Source organism: Notolepis coatsorum (assembly GCF_963971535.1).
Source record: "Notolepis coatsorum genome assembly, chromosome: 6".
Lineage (NCBI taxonomy): Eukaryota > Metazoa > Chordata > Actinopteri > Aulopiformes > Paralepididae > Notolepis > Notolepis coatsorum.
The window spans coordinates 2,897,981-2,916,208 of record NC_140170.1 but is presented as its reverse complement, the minus strand read 5'-3'; the positions used below and the strand labels follow the sequence as shown (position 1 = coordinate 2,916,208).

General features: G+C 46.3%; 1 protein-coding gene across 1 annotated transcript in view; it reads left to right on the top strand.

Annotated features, from left to right (window-relative positions):
* Positions 1-18,228, top strand: part of hdac11 (histone deacetylase 11) — a gene marked incomplete at its 3' end in the record, with an annotated part of 134,670 nt that overhangs the window by 64,132 nt on the left and 52,310 nt on the right. The window contains exons 6-7 of the mRNA XM_084317101.1: positions 10,074-10,150; positions 14,638-14,700. Of these exons, the coding sequence (XP_084173227.1) occupies positions 10,074-10,150; positions 14,638-14,700 (140 nt within the window). The remainder of the gene's footprint in view (positions 1-10,073; positions 10,151-14,637; positions 14,701-18,228) is intronic.

Sequence of the window (18,228 nt, the reverse complement as noted above, 5' to 3'; positions counted from 1 at the left end):
CTCATTTGCCTTACAAGTGCATTTCAAATCATAAATGTCATTAAGTGAACGTTGTATATACCCTTTGCTATATAAAATATTCGATTTATACATTTGTGTGGACTTCGTTTCATCAGGTGGGAAAGTGTTCATCATATCTATATCATGTACTGGATGGCCAGAAGTTAAAGTACAAGCGGTAGTGGTTTAATAATACCATACTTATCAATACAGTCAGGGAATTGTACCCCTCAGTTACAATTGGTCCTTCGAGCCGGAGGGTAACTAGTGTAATATTAATATAGTGTTATTAATATTGAAATGGCCTATGATGAACACTCCACGAAACGGTCCTCCTAACGTAGAACGCCCGCAGCGCAGACGACAGCCACCTCAGTACTTAGAGGATTACGCTGTCAGTCAACTACCTAGCCTTCGACAAACGGTAAACGCGGTAAAAGTAGAAAGTAAAATTATGTCTGACCTTAACGACCAGGTTTCCCCGACCACAGAGGCCCTAGTGGGTTCTAATGTAACTGACCAAGCTCACGGTGGGGACCAGGAGGGAGCTGACATGCCTTTACCCCCCGCCAATACCGAAGAAGTAGTCCCCGACCAGCCCCGGGAGGAAGACAACCCTACAGAGAGAGAACTCTGCACGGAAGAAGAGGAGGAGAGCGCCGAGGAAATAGAGCTCCAGGACTCCCCAACGAGCGGCTCACCCAGGAGCGGCTCACCTCTACAACCGTCTTCCCCCAGCGAAGCGGAGAGGATGCTACAACAGGCGTTCCTCGTCAGCCTGACAGCCTCTACCGAACGCGATCGACTTCAGGGTGAACGCGATCGACTTCAGGGCGAACGCGATCGACTCCAAGCACAGATGCTTATCGAGCGCGAACAACTCCAAGCGCAGCAACGGAGCGAAGAAGAGCGCATACGCCTGGAGATGAGACGCCTTCAGACGGAAGAGAATATGGCAAGAGACCGGGCCGACGCACAGCGCGCCGCTGCCGGTGCCCAAAGAGAAGCAGATCTCACCAAGCGCGAAGCCGAGCGCGACAAGTTACAAGCGCAACTAATGGAGCAGCTGATCCTCAAGGCAACACCCTCTCCCTCTGCCAGGGGTTCAAGGAACTCGTCGAGACAACAGTCAAGGGCAGCGTCTCCTAACCGAGCAAGCGACCCTGAACTTGACCAACAGACCAAGCCTATACCCCCCGCAGACCCCCTTCCCAGACCGGTCCAAGCGAGACCCAGCTACAAGGAAGGAGCGGCATACACTGCGGAGAAGCTAAATAAACGACTACAGGATCTAGAGGACCTGATAGAAGAAGAAGAGGAAGAGGAGGAGAACCAAGCCCGACGACAGCACAGTACTCCACCGGACCAGGAGGTCCAGTACAGCCCAGGCTATACCCCCGCGGCGCTGCGCTACAGACCCCCGACCCTATTCACGGGTGAGCACGACGCACGACCAGCCCCCGAGGAATAGCACCTGGACCAGCGGGCCATGGTACCCTGTCGGTACCAGCCCACAGAGAGGCGCAAGAGGAGACTCGCCTAGGAGGTCTCTCCCCCAACGCTCGCCGATGTATCAGCCATCCACGGCGTCATACATTGCCACGCCGACGTTTCCAGACTTCACCTATGAGAATCGAGCACAGTACACGGAGCTCCGGATGTGCTTAGAGACAATGATGGTGGACGTCGTTGATGAACGTCACAAGTATGCAATATTACTGAAGCACCTGAAAGTACCGTGAGCGCACAATATAGCGCTAGCCTATGCCACCTCTACGACCCCATACACCGCGGCTCTAGCAGCGCTGGACCAGAGATATGGACGTATATGGGATTACGTAATCCAAGAGATAAGGCATATTGATCGCCTACCCCCAGCAACAGACAATCGCTCATTAGACGACCTGTCAATCAAAGTGCAGTCCCTGGTAGGGATGCTGGGAGCGCAACGGGAAAAGGGCATGCATGAGCTATACGCCAACTCTAACGTCGAGAGGATTTTAGAGAAGCTGCCACCCGCAAGACAAGAGCGTTTTAGGCGGCAGAGAGACCACCGTGATCCTAACGGTCCCGAACCATCCCTCCTCGATCTAGCCGACTTCCTGGCGAGAGAAGTCAGCAGCTTACGACTGGATACGTTCGTGCGGAGCACGCCAAGCTCCAGAGAGGGACCCAGGAGAATAAACGATGGAAGAAGATCGGTGACTGTCATGCACCAATCAGAGTCAGTACCGAGCAGTAAGAGCCACAGTACCCCCTCGAGAAAAGAGAAGTGGAAGATGGTGTGCCCCTACTGTGAGAAGGAACACTGGCTGTCACAATGTGACCTGTTCACAAAGATGAATGCAGAAGAAGTGAGTCAATGGATAAAGTCCAACAGGCGCTGTTACCGATGTGCGCGCAGTCACATGGCAGCCGAATGCCGCCTAAAGAAAAGGTGCAGTCGGTGTGACGGAGCCCATCTAGATATACTACACGACAGTAACAGGAGAAGGCCTGCACCTGCACCATCGAGCGGCACCAGGGCAAGTGTCATGTACATTGACCCCGCCAGCAGCAGCGGCGCCCAAGTGCTCTTAAAGGTAGTCCGTGTGACATTGAGCTACCAAGATAAAGTCATGGACACTTACGCCGTCCTTGATGACGGGTCAGAGAAGACCCTTCTGCTCGCGTCCGCTGCGGCCCAGCTGGGACTGCGGGGGAGCGAGAACCAAATGACGATTCGGACAATAAGAAGAGATTTAAAGACGATAAAAGGCGAGAATGTCTCCTTCACTATCGCAGCAAGCGGGCAGCCAGAGCGACGGTATAGGATTACAAATGCTTTCACCAGCCAAGAAATAGGACTATCGCAGTACACCTACCCCATCGCCAAGCTGATGGATAAATATGTGCACCTGCGTCAATTACCTATCCCGCTCATAGACGGCGCCACCCCGACCCTGCTGATAGGCTCCGACCATGCAGAACTCATAGTCCCGATTGACCGGGTCCATACAGGACCCCGAGGCTGTCCTGCAGCAGTCGAGACCCGCTTAGGGTGGACACTACAAGGCCCCCTCGCTAAATCTCTCAACCGAACAGCAGCCACTAGCTGCCTCCACTCCAGAACGACAGAAGAAGACACCACTCTCATGCAGCATGTCGAGAGGCTATGGACACTAGAGACAATGCCCTTTAAGAACGAAAAGAAAGACATTCGTTCTAAAGAAGACATTTACGCCATCAACCTACTCGAGCAAGGGACAAAGAGAGTCACAGTCGGCGGAGTGATGAGATACGCAACTCCACTCCTGAGGCGAGAGGGAATGCCCACCTTTCACGCAAAGAAAGACGCCACGGAGCGGTATCTATTGAACACAGAGCGGCGCCTAGCCAAAGACCCCGCTCAAGAGAGTGTGTACCGCGCTGAGATTGAGAAGCTAATCACAGCGGGACACGTGACAAAGATTGACATTAAAGAGGCCGATCAGACGACCGAATCATGGTACGTGCCGCACCACAAGGTCCACCACAACGGCAAGGATCGCATTGTGTTTAACTGCAGCTACCGGATCGGATCCCAAAATCTGAATAAAGAGCTCTTGCCCGGCCCCACACTCGGCCCCTCTTTACTAGGCGTGCTACTACGCTTCCGCCAGGACAAGGTGGCTATCAGCGGGGATATCAAAGGGATGTTCCTGCAGGTGAGACTAGTGGAGGAGGACAAGCCCCTGCTGCGGTTCCTATGGAGAGAGAGGATCGGAGATGAGCACCCAGCCATCTACCAGTGGGAAGTCCTCCCCTTCGGAACCACATGCAGCCCGTGCTGTGCTACATTTGCACTACAGAAACACGTCGCAGAGGACCCAGCAGCAGATGAAGAGGTCCGACACAGTGTGAAGAACAGTTTCTACGTGGACAACTGTCTACAAAGCGTTTCGACTCAAGAAGAAGCCGAGGCTCTCCTAATCAAGCTACGCGCCTCCCTGATCAAAGGCGGCTTTGATCTCAGGCAGTGGGCCAGCAGTGATCCGCACGTATTGCGCAGCCTCTCCCCCGCGGACAAGGCTGCCAGCAGCGAGACCTGGATGGCGACCATCCCAGGAGAAGCCCAAGAAATGACACTAGGACTAGTCTGGCGCTTCAAAACAGACTCGCTCCACTATAGACACAAACCCCTGATCACGGAGCAGGGAAGGTCGACGGCGATACCGACCACCAGACGGAGTGTGTACAGAACACTCGCCAGACAATATGACCCGTTGGGATGTATTCTACCTTACACCACCAGGGCAAAGATGATTGTACGAGCACTATGGGACAAGGACCAGGGCTGGGACGACCCAATACCCGCACACCTTGCCTCCACATGGAGAGAGTGGGAGACGGAACTCCGCTCACTCCCAGGCGTCAATATGTCACTGTTTGATGCTCATTGTTAATCAGCTGAAAGAGTTGTTTCTTTCCTGCTGACTTGTCCTACAGAACCTGTAAGTCACAAGATAAAAGCGTAATTTAAATGACTAAATGTAAATGACTCAATGAAGTCTGGTGAAAACCACATCTTGACACCACAGACCTACCACTTAATTTAACGATTAACCACTTATAAAGGGAAAATCCACCCTACAACAGAATTGACACTGTCAATGTATTTTAAACAACTGTCTCCCTTAGCTGTGAGTCAGAGCTTCAAGACTTAAGGGCTTACATCTCTTCATGGGGAAAACGTACACTATACCATCACATGGGTGTCGCGATGCTGTGCATCATTCGATCAGGCGATCATGCAAGGTGCCAACCTGCTCATAGGGAGCAGTTAGGGGGTTAAGTGTCTTGCTCAAGGACACTTCGACGCGCTGCCCGGGAGGAGCGGGAATCGAAACGGGGAACCTTCAGATTACCGTGTGACCGCACGCGAGCCACTGTCGCCCCTAATGAAAAGGTTTTGGTTTTCCCTGCCAACAGTGGCTGGGTTTATCCCCCTATTTTGGGTGGAAGGCTTTTGGCTGAAAAGCTCGGCTTGTGCTAGCCCCCCCGCCCCCCCCAGTCACCCCCCGCCCCCCCGAATCATAGCGAGAGGAGGAGCAGGATCAGACTGGTACTCTGCGTCTGCTGCTGCTGCTCACTCTGCCCCTGTGCACGTGTTCTGTTGATGAATCAGGACGAGATGGTTCCGCATCGATAAACACGATTCTAATAGAGATATGAAGGATATTCAAATGAATCTCGAGGCCTGCATAATTACGTGTCGTCTCTGAGCCCTCTGTGAGGCGACAATGTCAAATTAATCTGAAATCTGCAGATCACAGGTCTCTCTGCTGTCTGAAGGGACGCTGTGAGAGAATACATGTATACAGTGCCGTGTCTGGGAGAAATGCGAGGCCCTGTGCGAGATTTAAACGCGAGGCCCTTTTTTAAAGGTTAAAAAAATACAGTCAACGTATTCTTAAATAATAGCGCTGCCCGAGGCTGGGCATACAGTCAACATATTCTTAAATAATAGCGCTGCCCGAGGCTGGGCATATACATACTTCTATAAGTGGGAGGAAAGTGTTACTCCTTAAGTTGCAGATGTGCGGAACACACCCACGTCTGACAGAGAAAGTAACGTCAGCTAGCAGTAACTGGCAGTCTCCATCCCCCCTGGCTGAGCTAAACACCGACTGGGATGAGTTGCATTAGCTACTGAATTGCTGAAAACAAGCAACCCTTTTCCCCGGTGCACGGTTGTGCTGAGAAGCCCGAAACTGCCACGTGAGAAGGTTTAAGCCATTCCGTCGTATCTTCGTTTTAGTCCAATCTTTGCTGTATCACTCCTCCCAAGAACTACTAGCTCTCCTGTGTGTCAGTCCACCGGCTGTGATACTTAGAAGGGGGCTGGTCTGGCGGTCAACAGGTAGTCGGTAGCTATCTCCTGGCTAACGGCGGCTAGCTGCACTGTGTGTGTGTGTGGCTAGCTCCTGGCTAACGGTGGCTAGCTGCGCTGTGTGTGTGTGTGTGTGTGGCTAGCTCCTGGCTAACGGCAGCTAGCTGCGCTGGTGGATGTCCAGTAGAATCTCTCCCCGACTGAACGTTCTAACACGCAACACTTTCTTCAGTCCATCTTCAGTCCATCTGCCGAACGTCCTCTTCGTCTTGGCGTAACCTAATCACTATACTTGGTATTGATAAGCTTACGGCACGCAGCGTTATTTCTTCTGCTCCGGTGCAATATTGGTATTTCACATTTCAAAAGTAGGATGCTCTTTTCTTGGCCAAGACGTCCACTCGCTGAAGAGACCCCGTACCTGTGGCTCCTCGTGGTGGGTGATTACAGTTCCTCTTCACATATCCGACTACCAGACAGACGCCAACCAGCTCCCCCTAGTGTTAGTCCTCCCACGATGCTTTGCCGGCACAAAAGTAAACGGTCCATTGAAACCAATAGCATATCTGCAGAGCCGCAGAGCCCGGAACAAGTCAGACACATTCACGTGTCTACACTATTCTACAAACGTGTCTAATGTGAAATATATAAGCATGTAAGCAAAACTAGATTTTAGGTCTGTGATGGAAAGTGATTGTTAACATTCTATTTATTTTTATTAAAAAAAAATTATAATAAAAAATAATAATCAATTTTTTTTTGTTCGCGAGGCCCCCCTTCTCACGAGGCCCAGTGCGACCGCACGCTTTGCACGCCCCTGGCGGAGGCCCTGCATGTAGAATCGCAATACATATAGAATCACAATACTTATAGAATCCCAATACTTAAAGAATCACAATACATATAGAATCACAATACATATAGAATCACAATACATATAGAATCACAATACATGTAGAATCACAATACATATAGAATCACAATACTTAAATAATCACAATACATATAGAATCACAATACATATAGAATCGCAATACATATAATCACAATACATGTAGAATCACAATACATATAGAATCACAATACATATAGAATCACAATACTTAAAGAATCACAATACATATAGAATCACAATACTTGAATAATCACAATACATATAGAATCGCAATACATATAATCACAATACATATAGAATCACAATACATATAGAATCACAATACTTAAATAATCACAATACATAGAATCACAATACATATAGAATCACAATACAGGGGAGCTCCAGTAGCTCACCACGTACCGCGAGTGCTATTTCAGCGCCGTGGACAACCGCGCTCGCGCGGATCTGGGGCTGAGCGCATTCGAATCCCGGACGGCAGCCGTGCCTTTCCCAGAGTGTCTTTCCCCCCCATCTGAACCCTTTCAGCCTGCTTCTGTCGGTCGAACTTGACCAAGTATGAGTGCGATGAAAAAAAGCGATAAACGCTAAAAAGAACCAGCTGACTGGTCAAAGTTTAAAAAAAAAAGAATCACAATACATGTAGTATCACAATACATAAAGAATACATATAGAATCACAATACACATAGAATCACAATACATGTAGAATCGCAATACATATAGAATCATAATACATATAGAATCACAATACTTAAAGAATCACAATACATATAGAATCACAATACTTAAAGAATCACAATACATATAGAATCACAATACATATAGAATCACAATACTTAAAGAATCACAATACACATATAATCACAATACATATAGAATCACAATACATATAGAATCACAATACTTAAATAATCACAATACATATAGAATCACAATACTTAAAGAATCACAATACATATAGAATCACAATACATATAGAATCACAATACATGTTGTTGTGAAGGATCAGATTAAACCGAATATATATATTTATTTATGGATATATATTTAATAGTATTTGTATATCGTTTGATATCCCCTGTATATTCCTTGTACAATATGCACTGAATATCCCTTTAGTCTACTAACAGCCCATAATAGTTTCATTCTACCATTGGACGAGAACCTGGCGCCAGCAGCCATGCCCCTTGGTTCAAGTTCAATCGTGCCGACGAACATGTCGTGGCAAGCCCGGTTCCGCATAGGAATACGTCTGGCGAAATACGAATGGTACTATTTGTTCACAGCGCATATATATATGGCGCAAGTAAAGTAGAACTTTCTTTTAGTCCATTAGTCCTTTACCCTCCAACCTAGTAACAGACGCGAAGCCTCACCCACGACGCACGTGTGGTGCAGTAAGGCCTACTTGGCCTCAGAATAGGCATTGAGACATCGTGTGGATTAATAGTTGAATTGTCATAGTTTGGCACTATACCGTCGAGTGGGACGTATTTCTATTAAGTTAATAATAGTCTATTATGTATGGTGCATCGTTCGGTTAGAGTTATAAAGTGAGCAGTACCCCCATCGTTCCTGACGTTATCTGGAGTCTTAACCAGGCTGGGCAGACCACGTGTGGTGCTTGCATCCGAGGAGCTCCGGGCCAGAACGAGTGGACCTGTACATTGGATTACGTTACCCGGACGACGGCGAGCCTTCCACGGCTTGGATTATCTACATGCTTTGGGTGCTTTGATTATGCCATGGATAACAGCCAACACTGCTGAGTGTTGGAACTACCCCCCGAGAGGAGTCCAGGTGAGACGGCGCTCTACCCCGAGTGAGGTCGCCTCACGTCTCTTCGTTGTGGACCGGCAGCTACCGTCCACCAGAGGGCCCAGCTGTATTCATCTGTGGACCGAGGTTCTGTGGGCACCGTGTTCAGCACTCTGAATTCTCCCAAGAAATCGTCGGCCAGATGGGATACCGCCAGCGGCTCTTCTAACCCCCCCCCCCCTGCTGTCTTACAACCAGCGGGACCCCCCCCCCCCTTTAGTGTATCCAGCTATAATCATTTAAGTACCATTGCTATAGTTCCCTAAAGAACCAGGTTGTATACTTGCTCCCTGCGTAACCAGAGATTGGACATTCAATGTTGATTTACCTACGAATACTCATTTGCCTTACAAGTGCATTTCAAATCATAAATGTCATTAAGTGAACGTTGTATATACCCTTTGCTATATAAAATATTCGATTTATACATTTGTGTGGACTTCGTTTCATCAGGTGGGAAAGTGTTCATCATATCTATATCATGTACTGGATGGCCAGAAGTTAAAGTACAAGCGGTAGTGGTTTAATAATACCATACTTATCAATACAGTCAGGGAATTGTACCCCTCAGTTACACATGTAGTATCACAATACATATAGAATCGGCACCGAAGTATCGTGATAGTCTTGAATAGGGAGACGGTCGTATCGTCCCAGAAAAAGTAGCTTTTTTACAAAGCTGGGGTGAGTTTTCCTCTTCGTGTTTCTTACCGGACTATATCTAATTTATCTAATCGGGTCGCCGTGCTCGTTGTGTGGCCACATGTTACCAGTTGGAGCAATTATGAGCAAACTTGGAGGTTCATCTGGGAATTGTACGCCATTATCTGTTGACACTGTCCCCCCCCCCCCCCCCCCCCCCCGACCAGCATATCGTCACTGGCGGAAGAAAACCTCGTAACTCCATTTTTTCTTTTTATATATATAAATCAACTCAGTAGATCATCCTCCATTATGTGTGTGGTTTTACAAAGTTTAAACAATGGGAACGCACTGAACCTCGTAACTCTATTCGCCCTCAAAGCTGTCTTCGTTTTTTTCACCTCCTGAAAAGTTGGGTTTTTTGGAGTTACAAGGTCTTCTTCCGCCAGCAACGATATTAAGATTCCGCTCCACACAACGGTTTAATGAGCAGCGGCTGAGCCGGGCCAGAGGCCACTTCAGCTCTTAACCCCAATGAATGACTATCATCCCAATTAAAAAAGAAGAAGAAGAACAAGTCTCCTCTTCGTCACTCTGTCAGTCCGCGGCCGCTCTATAGGCATTTCAATGGTGATCGACCCAAGCGTTCCACCCGGTGTCGATATAATACACATTGTTGTTTCATAGGGGGGGGGACCAGGACAAGCAGCCATTTTCTAGCGACTAATCAACTCAATAGCAGCCCATTATAAAAGGACCCGGTTGCGGTTGTTTTGAATAATGGACCTCTCGGATGCACAATGGCGCGCGTGGCCTTTTCCCAATGGCGCTGACGCTGTGCCGCTCGGCCTCTCTTGTGTCTCAGGGGGCGGCTTCCATCACTGCTCGGCGGAGAAGGGAGGAGGGTTCTGCGCCTACGCCGACATCACTCTGGCCATCAAGGTGAGACTGATGTTCTCTGCCATCAGAGTCACTAGTCAGGTCGCTGAAAACTCTATTTGAATTAGGGCTGGGCGATGGACTTGCTCAAATGTGAATTACGATTTTTCTCTCTAAGAATTGAGATCACGATTCTCACACACGATTCTCATTTTTTCATTTATTGCATTCTTTCTTAAACAGACAACATAACATATCAAAGTGCTTGACTTAAACTTAAACATAACATGTATGAAAGTGCTTGACTTAAACTTAAAAAGTATCTTGTAACATACAAAATAACTCTAGTCAGAATCGTCATCATTTAAAAAAGTTAAAATCGTCATAATTTAGAAATGAGATTGCATAGGTCTATGAATCGAGATCGCGATTTTATTTCGATTAATTGCCCAGCCCTAATTTGAATCACTACATAGTACATCCACGTTATCAAATCAAATGTGTTTGTATAGCCTGAGATCACATGGAATAGCCCCCATGGGCTGTACAAGTGTTCTTGTACAAGTCAAGAAGAAACATCACAATAGATCAAAAACAAAAACCACCATGAAATCCCAGACTTTCCCCCAATGAAGATAAGGAACGACTCACTAAAAACCTAGCAATCGGGGGGGAAAGCACCACAGGCGGCGTGGAGGAGAGACACCTCAGATGGGATGTTTTGGGGGATCCCCCAAATACTATAGTGTTGCAATGGATGATAGATGGATGGAGAATAGAACATGCAAATATGAATGTACAGTATAATATATACATGTAGTTAGTTAGTAGTTGTGTTCCAGTGTTAGTTAGAGTATCCTGTGTGTTAGTTAGTGTCCAGTGTGTTAGTTAGAGTATCCTGTGTGTTAGTTAGTGTCCAGTGTGTTAGTTAGAGTATCCTGTGTGTTAGTTAGTGTCCAGTGTGTTAGTTAGAGTATCCTGTGTGTTAGTTAGTGTCCAGTGTGTTAGTTAGAGTATCCTGTGTGTTAGTTAGTGTCCAGTGTGTTAGTTAGAGTATCCTGTGTGTTAGTTCGTGTCCAGTGTGTTAGTTAGAGTATCCTGTGTGTTAGTTAGTGTCCAGTGTGTTAGTTAGAGTATCCAGTGTGTTAGTTAGTGTCCAGTGTGTTAGTTAGAGTATCCTGTGTGTTAGTTAGTGTCCAGTGTGTTAGTTAGAGTATCCTGTGTGTTAGTTAGTGTCCAGTGTGTTAGTTAGAGTATCCTGTGTGTTAGTTCGTGTCCAGTGTGTTAGTTAGAGTATCCTGTGTGTTAGTTAGTGTCCAGTGTGTTAGTTAGAGTATCCTGTGTGTTAGTTAGTGTCCAGTGTGTTAGTTAGAGTATCCTGTGTGTTAGTTAGTGTCCAGTGTGTTAGTTAGAGTATCCTGTGTGTTAGTTAGTGTCCAGTGTGTTAGTTAGAGTATCCTGTGTGTTAGTTTGTGTCCAGTGTGTTAGTTAGAGTATCCTGTGTGTTAGTTAGTGTCCAGTGTGTTAGTTAGAGTATCCTGTGTGTTAGTTAGTGTCCAGTGTGTTAGTTAGAGTATCCTGTGTGTTAGTTAGTGTCCAGTGTGTTAGTTAGAGTATCCTGTGTGTTAGTTAGTGTCCAGTGAGCTCTGGCTGTGTCTCCTGTACCTACCTGCTATTTGCCTGCTCCATTAACCTCTTATTAACCCCCCATTTTGCAGAAAACCAAAGCGATTTGCATATCTTACTAAGTCAATAAAGAAAAATCACTTTGAGTGCTAATGTATTAGAGAAACAGAGGTTTGAACACACTGAAATTGAAATCCGGTCAAATGACGCTCACCGGATATATCATCTTGTAACTCGAGACCCGAAGCACGCAATAGGTTGAGTGTGGTGGCGACCGAAAGGCGGCAAATTCAACTTTCAAACGATGTATTGGATGATCAGCGAAAAAGGCAGCCCTGGGCCGACAGACGAAAGCAAAGTGCTGCGGCGCACACGCACGGGCGTGGTGAATCGTATATGGTACGCCGAACGTTAAGAGTTTAAATGTTTACGTCATCTGCCTCCTGTGTCTACTGTCTGCACTTGTAATGTATCTACATTCTAGCTCGGTTCCTACAATACAACTAAGCCAGCGGACAATAACTCTGCACGCTGCCATCGGAGCCCCAGGTACCACCAGGTACCACCTCTGGCCATCATGAACAGCTCCTTCTGGACTCTGACGGAGCCCCTGCACATCACTACCCACCTCCGCCAGACTACCAGCACTACCCTGGTTTCCACCTCTCCACCTGCCTCCCAGTAACCACACAGCCCGCCTACACCCTGGGAACCCCCGCTTACCTCCACCTGCCGTCCAGCCATCACACAGCCCGCCTACACCCTGGGAACCCTGCTTACCTCCACCCAGCCATCACAACACCCTCTTCGATGCCTCCCTCCCAGAGACAGAATGGTCAAACACTTTCCTCATTTCGGCAACAAACATAATGGTAACTACGGACTGTTGCTCCCACACAGGGTAGGGCCTCACCAGACAGCAGCTAGCTCGGTGGGAAACATGTAGAGTTGGTTTCAATGACATCACAGTCAAGAACCGGTAGCCCCTCCCCCTCATCTCCTCTGAGTTTGAGCTTCTTCAGGGTGCCACCATCTTCTCTAAGGTCAACCTGTGCAACGCTTACCACCTGGTGCGCATCAGGGAAGGAGACGAGTGGAAAGATGCCAGTATCCGGTAAAGCCGCTTGGTCTCACCAATGCACCCGCTGTGTCTCAGGCTCTGGGCCCTGTCGTATTTACCGTCCATATTCATAATATTGTCTCTCTTTGAGCGGTCGCCAAGTTCATCTTTATGCGGACGACACTATCGTCTATTGTAATCGCAGGTTCTGTGAAACTGGCCCTTGAGAATCTGCAACTCTCTTTTAATGCTTTGCATGATTCGCTCCCGCATTTCACTGTATGCCCTTCTATGTATGTGACAAATAAACCTCTTGAATCTTATTAGTCTCAAACTGGTGCCTAAGGTAAGACCACATGTGTGCCGTTTACAATGACTTGGATATATCTACTGTGACGTTGCCTGATATTGAGAACGTTTAAAGAATTTGAATACGTTGGTATTTGGTTTGATACAAAAAATTCTATTTAAATATCACGTGGGCCAGTCTTGCCAGTAAACTGCAGAAGAAAATTGGCTTCTTATAGGAATAGAGCAGCTTTCAGACTCCAGAGATGTAATTTATAGACACTTTTATAGGCTTCCACTTTTATACCCTTAGATTCCGTATATCATTCAGCCATTAGATTTATCACCGGTGGCGGTTATGGTGTATATACTGTGACCTACAGTATATAGAGTTGGATGGGCTTCCCCAGCAGAGAGCTGCACTTGCATCTGGTTCTAGATCAAATAAAAACACTTGGAGATCTCCCAAAATAATGATCTCGCTTCGCTACTGGAGTGGACATCTGGACGCTATGGTACACAATCCAATGATTGGCTCTTACACGTAAAGCACCTACAGTTTGTACTGAACTTGGGACATCTGCTATAAAACTGAATATTTTGGTATCCTTCGGTCAGTTTAAGTCCTTAATCATCAACAATGCCACCATAATCTGCAGTTGTTTTAATCGATTGTACATACTCTATTATGTTTTGCATTTAATGTATATCTGTTTTATGTATTTATTATGTATTTATTATGTATTCACTCAACGTCATTGAAAATTATGTTGAGTGAATATACATAATATATACATAAATACATCGAGTTAACAAATATTGAATGAGTGCATTTCATTTGAATTTGGCTCATTTCAGCCTGTTCATATTTGAAGGTATTCAAATACCTCCACCTTTTTATTTCCTTTCAAAAATATATTTATCGTCATTGTCAACAGATAATGTAACAGAAGATACACAATACAACACACTTAACCACACTTTTCACACTTAACCCCACCTCCCACAGTTAAATACAAAATAAAGTCATAGAGCTAAAACATACATTAAGTTGTCATTGTCCTCGTCAGTCTTGTCCTAACAATAATACAGAACTTAAAAGTTTAGTTAGTCGACAGGTCATAAGATGTAGGAAATGTCCCCATATGTCTCGAAAGACATCAGGTTTTCCTTTGATAGCAAAAGTAAATTTCTCTAAAGCAAGTTAGGTACTTTACTGAACCATTGTCCGATCTGGTTTGTCTGGATTTTTCCAAAAGAGTGCAATTGTGTGTTTATCTTGGAGGCGACATAATGTAACCATTCTCTTCTTGGTCCTATTAACGCCTCGGGGAACAGACCTGGGATGGAAGGGGGTCCGTAGGGACAACAGCCCTGATCGACAACCACTTTGTCAGACACTTTTCCATACAAGGCATTGTATGTTGAGTATTGACGTGTATTGGTGTTGAAACAGCGTCTATTGTATCAAACCGTTCCAATAACAATGGAACATTTTAATGATCACAGGAAGAAGGAGGAGGTTAATTATGACACAAGACAAAAGATAATGTATTTTTTTACCCTCATCTTTCAGTTCCTGTTTGAGAGAATGGAAGGCGTCTCCAGGGTCACCATCATCGATCTGGATGCCCATCAGGTGAGACTATGAGCCCCTCTCTGTTCCTCTCTGATGCCCATCAGTTGAGACTATGAGCCCCTCTCTGGTACTCTATTATGTACCCCAGTAAGGAGATGCAACACAAGGCCACAGACAGCGTAGGTGAGGGTGCAGGGACACAAAACCCCAAGAAACAATTTGAAAAATAGTATTTATTTGTATATACACACAAAAACTCAGCAACACAGAGATCAAGGAGGACTTGGCACCAAATTAAATATCAAAAAGAAATGAAAGCCCACCCCCCCTTACAGGCGCGGACGCCCAAAAGTACAGGTGGCGGTGCTCACTTCTAAGGCTGGTGTCTTTAACAGCAGGTCACCTACGTGATGCAAAAATGTAGACTCCACGGTATCTTCCTGTCCTCAATGTCCCTGTGTTCGAAAACAAAAGATTAATACAAAAGAAAGACAATCACCATAGGCTGGGTGAACAGGGAATAAACAAATATCCAAAGGTTAAGGTTAACAGAAATGTGCAACAATAAGGAACACAAAAGATACTATGCTAGAGTATAGACAACCAGAGCTTTGACCAGTTCTCACACAATACCAGCTCACACAGAGCTTTGACTAGCTCTCACACAAAACCAGCTCACACAGAGCTTTGACTAGCTCTTACACAAAACTACCTAAGAGCCTCAGCTCTATACCAAAACACACAAAGAGCCACGGCTCTATAGCAATTAAACAGAGAGAGCTCTACCACAAAGACACAGAATATAGTTACCACAACCAATGAACCAGAGAGCTAACTAACACTCCACAAAATGGGATATATAAAGGGAGAGTGGATGTTGATTGCAGATCAGCTTCACCTGCCGTTGCACTGGGGTGAGTTGCTGATTGACCAGCTGGCTGCTGGTGCTGCAACTGGGAGACACCTGAGAATGGGATATGTTACACAGGAGGGAGACAAAAACAGAACAACCTAAACATGCCTATATACACACACACACACACACACACACACACAACAGATAACATACATTACTCCCTCTATATACATACATAAGGACAGGGTCCGTAACATACTCTCTGATGCCCATCAGGTGAGACAAGGAGCCCCTCTCTGGTCCTCTCTGATGCCCATCAGGTGAGACAAGGAGCCCCTCTCTGGTCCTCTCTGATGCCCATCAGGTGAGACAAGGAGCCCCTCTCTGGTACTCTCTGATGCCCATCAGGTGAGACAAGGAGCCCCTCTCTGGTACTCTCTGATGCCCATCAGGTGAGACAAGGAGCCCCTCTCTGGTACTCTCTGATGCCCATCAGGTGAGACAAGGAGCCCCTCTCTGGTCCTCTCTGATGCCCATCAGGTGAGACAAGGAGCCCCTCTCTGGTACTCTCTGATGCCCATCAGGTGAGACAAGGAGTCCCTCTCTGGTACTCTCTGATGCCCATCAGGTGAGACAAGGAGCCCCTCTCTGGTCCTCTCTGATGCCCATCAGGTGAGACAAGGAGCCCCTCTTTAGTCCTCTCTGATGCCCATCAGGTGAGACAAGGAGCCCCTCTTTAGTCCTCTCTGATGCCCATCAGGTGAGACAAGGAGCCCCTCTTTAGTCCTCTCTGATGCCCATCAGGTGAGACAAGGAGCCCCTCTTTAGTACTGTACTCTCTGATTGTTGCTAAGGAACTGATGTCGATGTGTGACGAGAACAATGCTGCTTCCCTGGATGAGACCACTTTCAAACGCAGAGAAGGTTGGCCATGCATCAGCAGAGAGAGCAGGGCTCTTCAGGAGAATAATAATAATAATAATACATTCGATTTATAGTGCACTCTACATTTGGAAACCAAATCTCAGAGTGCTACAGGGTAAAAACAGACTTTAGAAACATAAAAAACAAGGCATAAAAGCATAAAAAAAAGCGATAAAACACACAAGGCATGTATTAAAAAGGTTAAAACTAAGGGAAGGCTTTCGTGAAGAGGTATGTTTTTAGGCCTCTTTTAAAGGAAGCAGTGGTCTGTGGTGCTCTGAGGTGGTCAGGGAGGGCGTTCCACAGGCGAGGAGCAGCCGAGTCGCCCATGGTGCGTGCGGAAGGCTGCCTATGCATCAGCAGAGAGGACGGGACGATGGGAGCTGTTGTGCTGCACTTCCATCACTTTTTTGCAAAGTCACCTTGTGTGGGACCAGCAGTGGCTGTGAGCACAGTCCTCGTGAAGGACGCCCCCCCGGGCGCTCTAAGTAAAAGACACGTAACCGCCACCGCTCCTCTTCAAAAGCAGGTATGTGCTTCTCTCCCGCTGGGCCTGGCCGAGTGAAGTCCAGTGCCGCCGCACAGCTTGGGAATAAGAGCAGCTTCATTATTATTGTCGGTCTCTCACAGATCTACACAAAAGGGCCTGAGGCGTTTTGAGGGGGGGGGTGGCTCAAGCAACAAAATGGTACTCCCTCACCTAGAGCTTTTAATGGCGAGCCTGTTTCTAAATAGAAGACCTCTTTTTTCAATGGATATTGTGTCCCTTTGTGTGGAGATGATGGTAAACTATATGCAATATATATATATATATATATATATATATATATCTGTGCACACGCCTGGTCTCTAGTAGTTTGACATTTGTGACGTTGACGTGTTTGTGGACACTAGTGCGTGTTCATCCCACCACAGCGAGCAGATGGCCGACGTGTTTGTGGACAGTACATTTACATTACATTTAGTCCTTTAGCTGACTCTTTTATCCAAAGCGACGTACGAGTCAGCGGGAAGGGTACTACAACGATTTCAGCTGAGTAACAATGTTCATCAAACAGTGCTGAAACTCGGGGTGCTACAATGTTGTTGTAGTAGTAGAGACATATTAGTATAGTAGGAAGAGTGCATGATATTATGAGACAGTAAGCATTATTATAATTATTTTTTTAATTCATTTCAGATATTGATAGAAGAAGTGTGTTTTTAGTCGACGGTGAAAGATTGGTCGTGTTTGGGCTGCCCTAACTGTGATGGGAAGTTCGTTCCACCATTGTGGAGCGAGGACCAAGAATAGGCGACTTCTCTTTGATGACCCTCCCGGAGCTCGGATCGGAGTGGGTCTGAGACGGCCAGAGGATGTAGAGCGTAGGGGTCTTGGGGGGGGGGGGTGTAGTTAATAATAATAATAACTTTATTTGTATAGCACTTTTCATACAGAGGTTGCAGTTCAAAGTGCTTCACAACAGTAAAAAATACAGGCATAAGCGAGCATAAAAAGATAGACAGGTAGCAAGGTATGGCAAATCACAGTGTTTCACATTAGGATCTAGCATCCCAATAGGCTCTCTGCTTACAGTTTTCAGTAACACAAATAGTAAAAATAGTTTAAAATGATTCAGTTTAAAAATAGTCAAAAAATTATAAAATAGAACGGACATAAAAAATACAGGCATGAGCGAGCATAGCAAGGTTTGGCAAATCACAGTGTTTCACATTAGGATCTAGCATCCTAATAGGCTCTCTATTCAGTAATACAAATAATCACAGTGGTTCACATTTGGATCTAGCAAATAATAAAAATAGTTTAA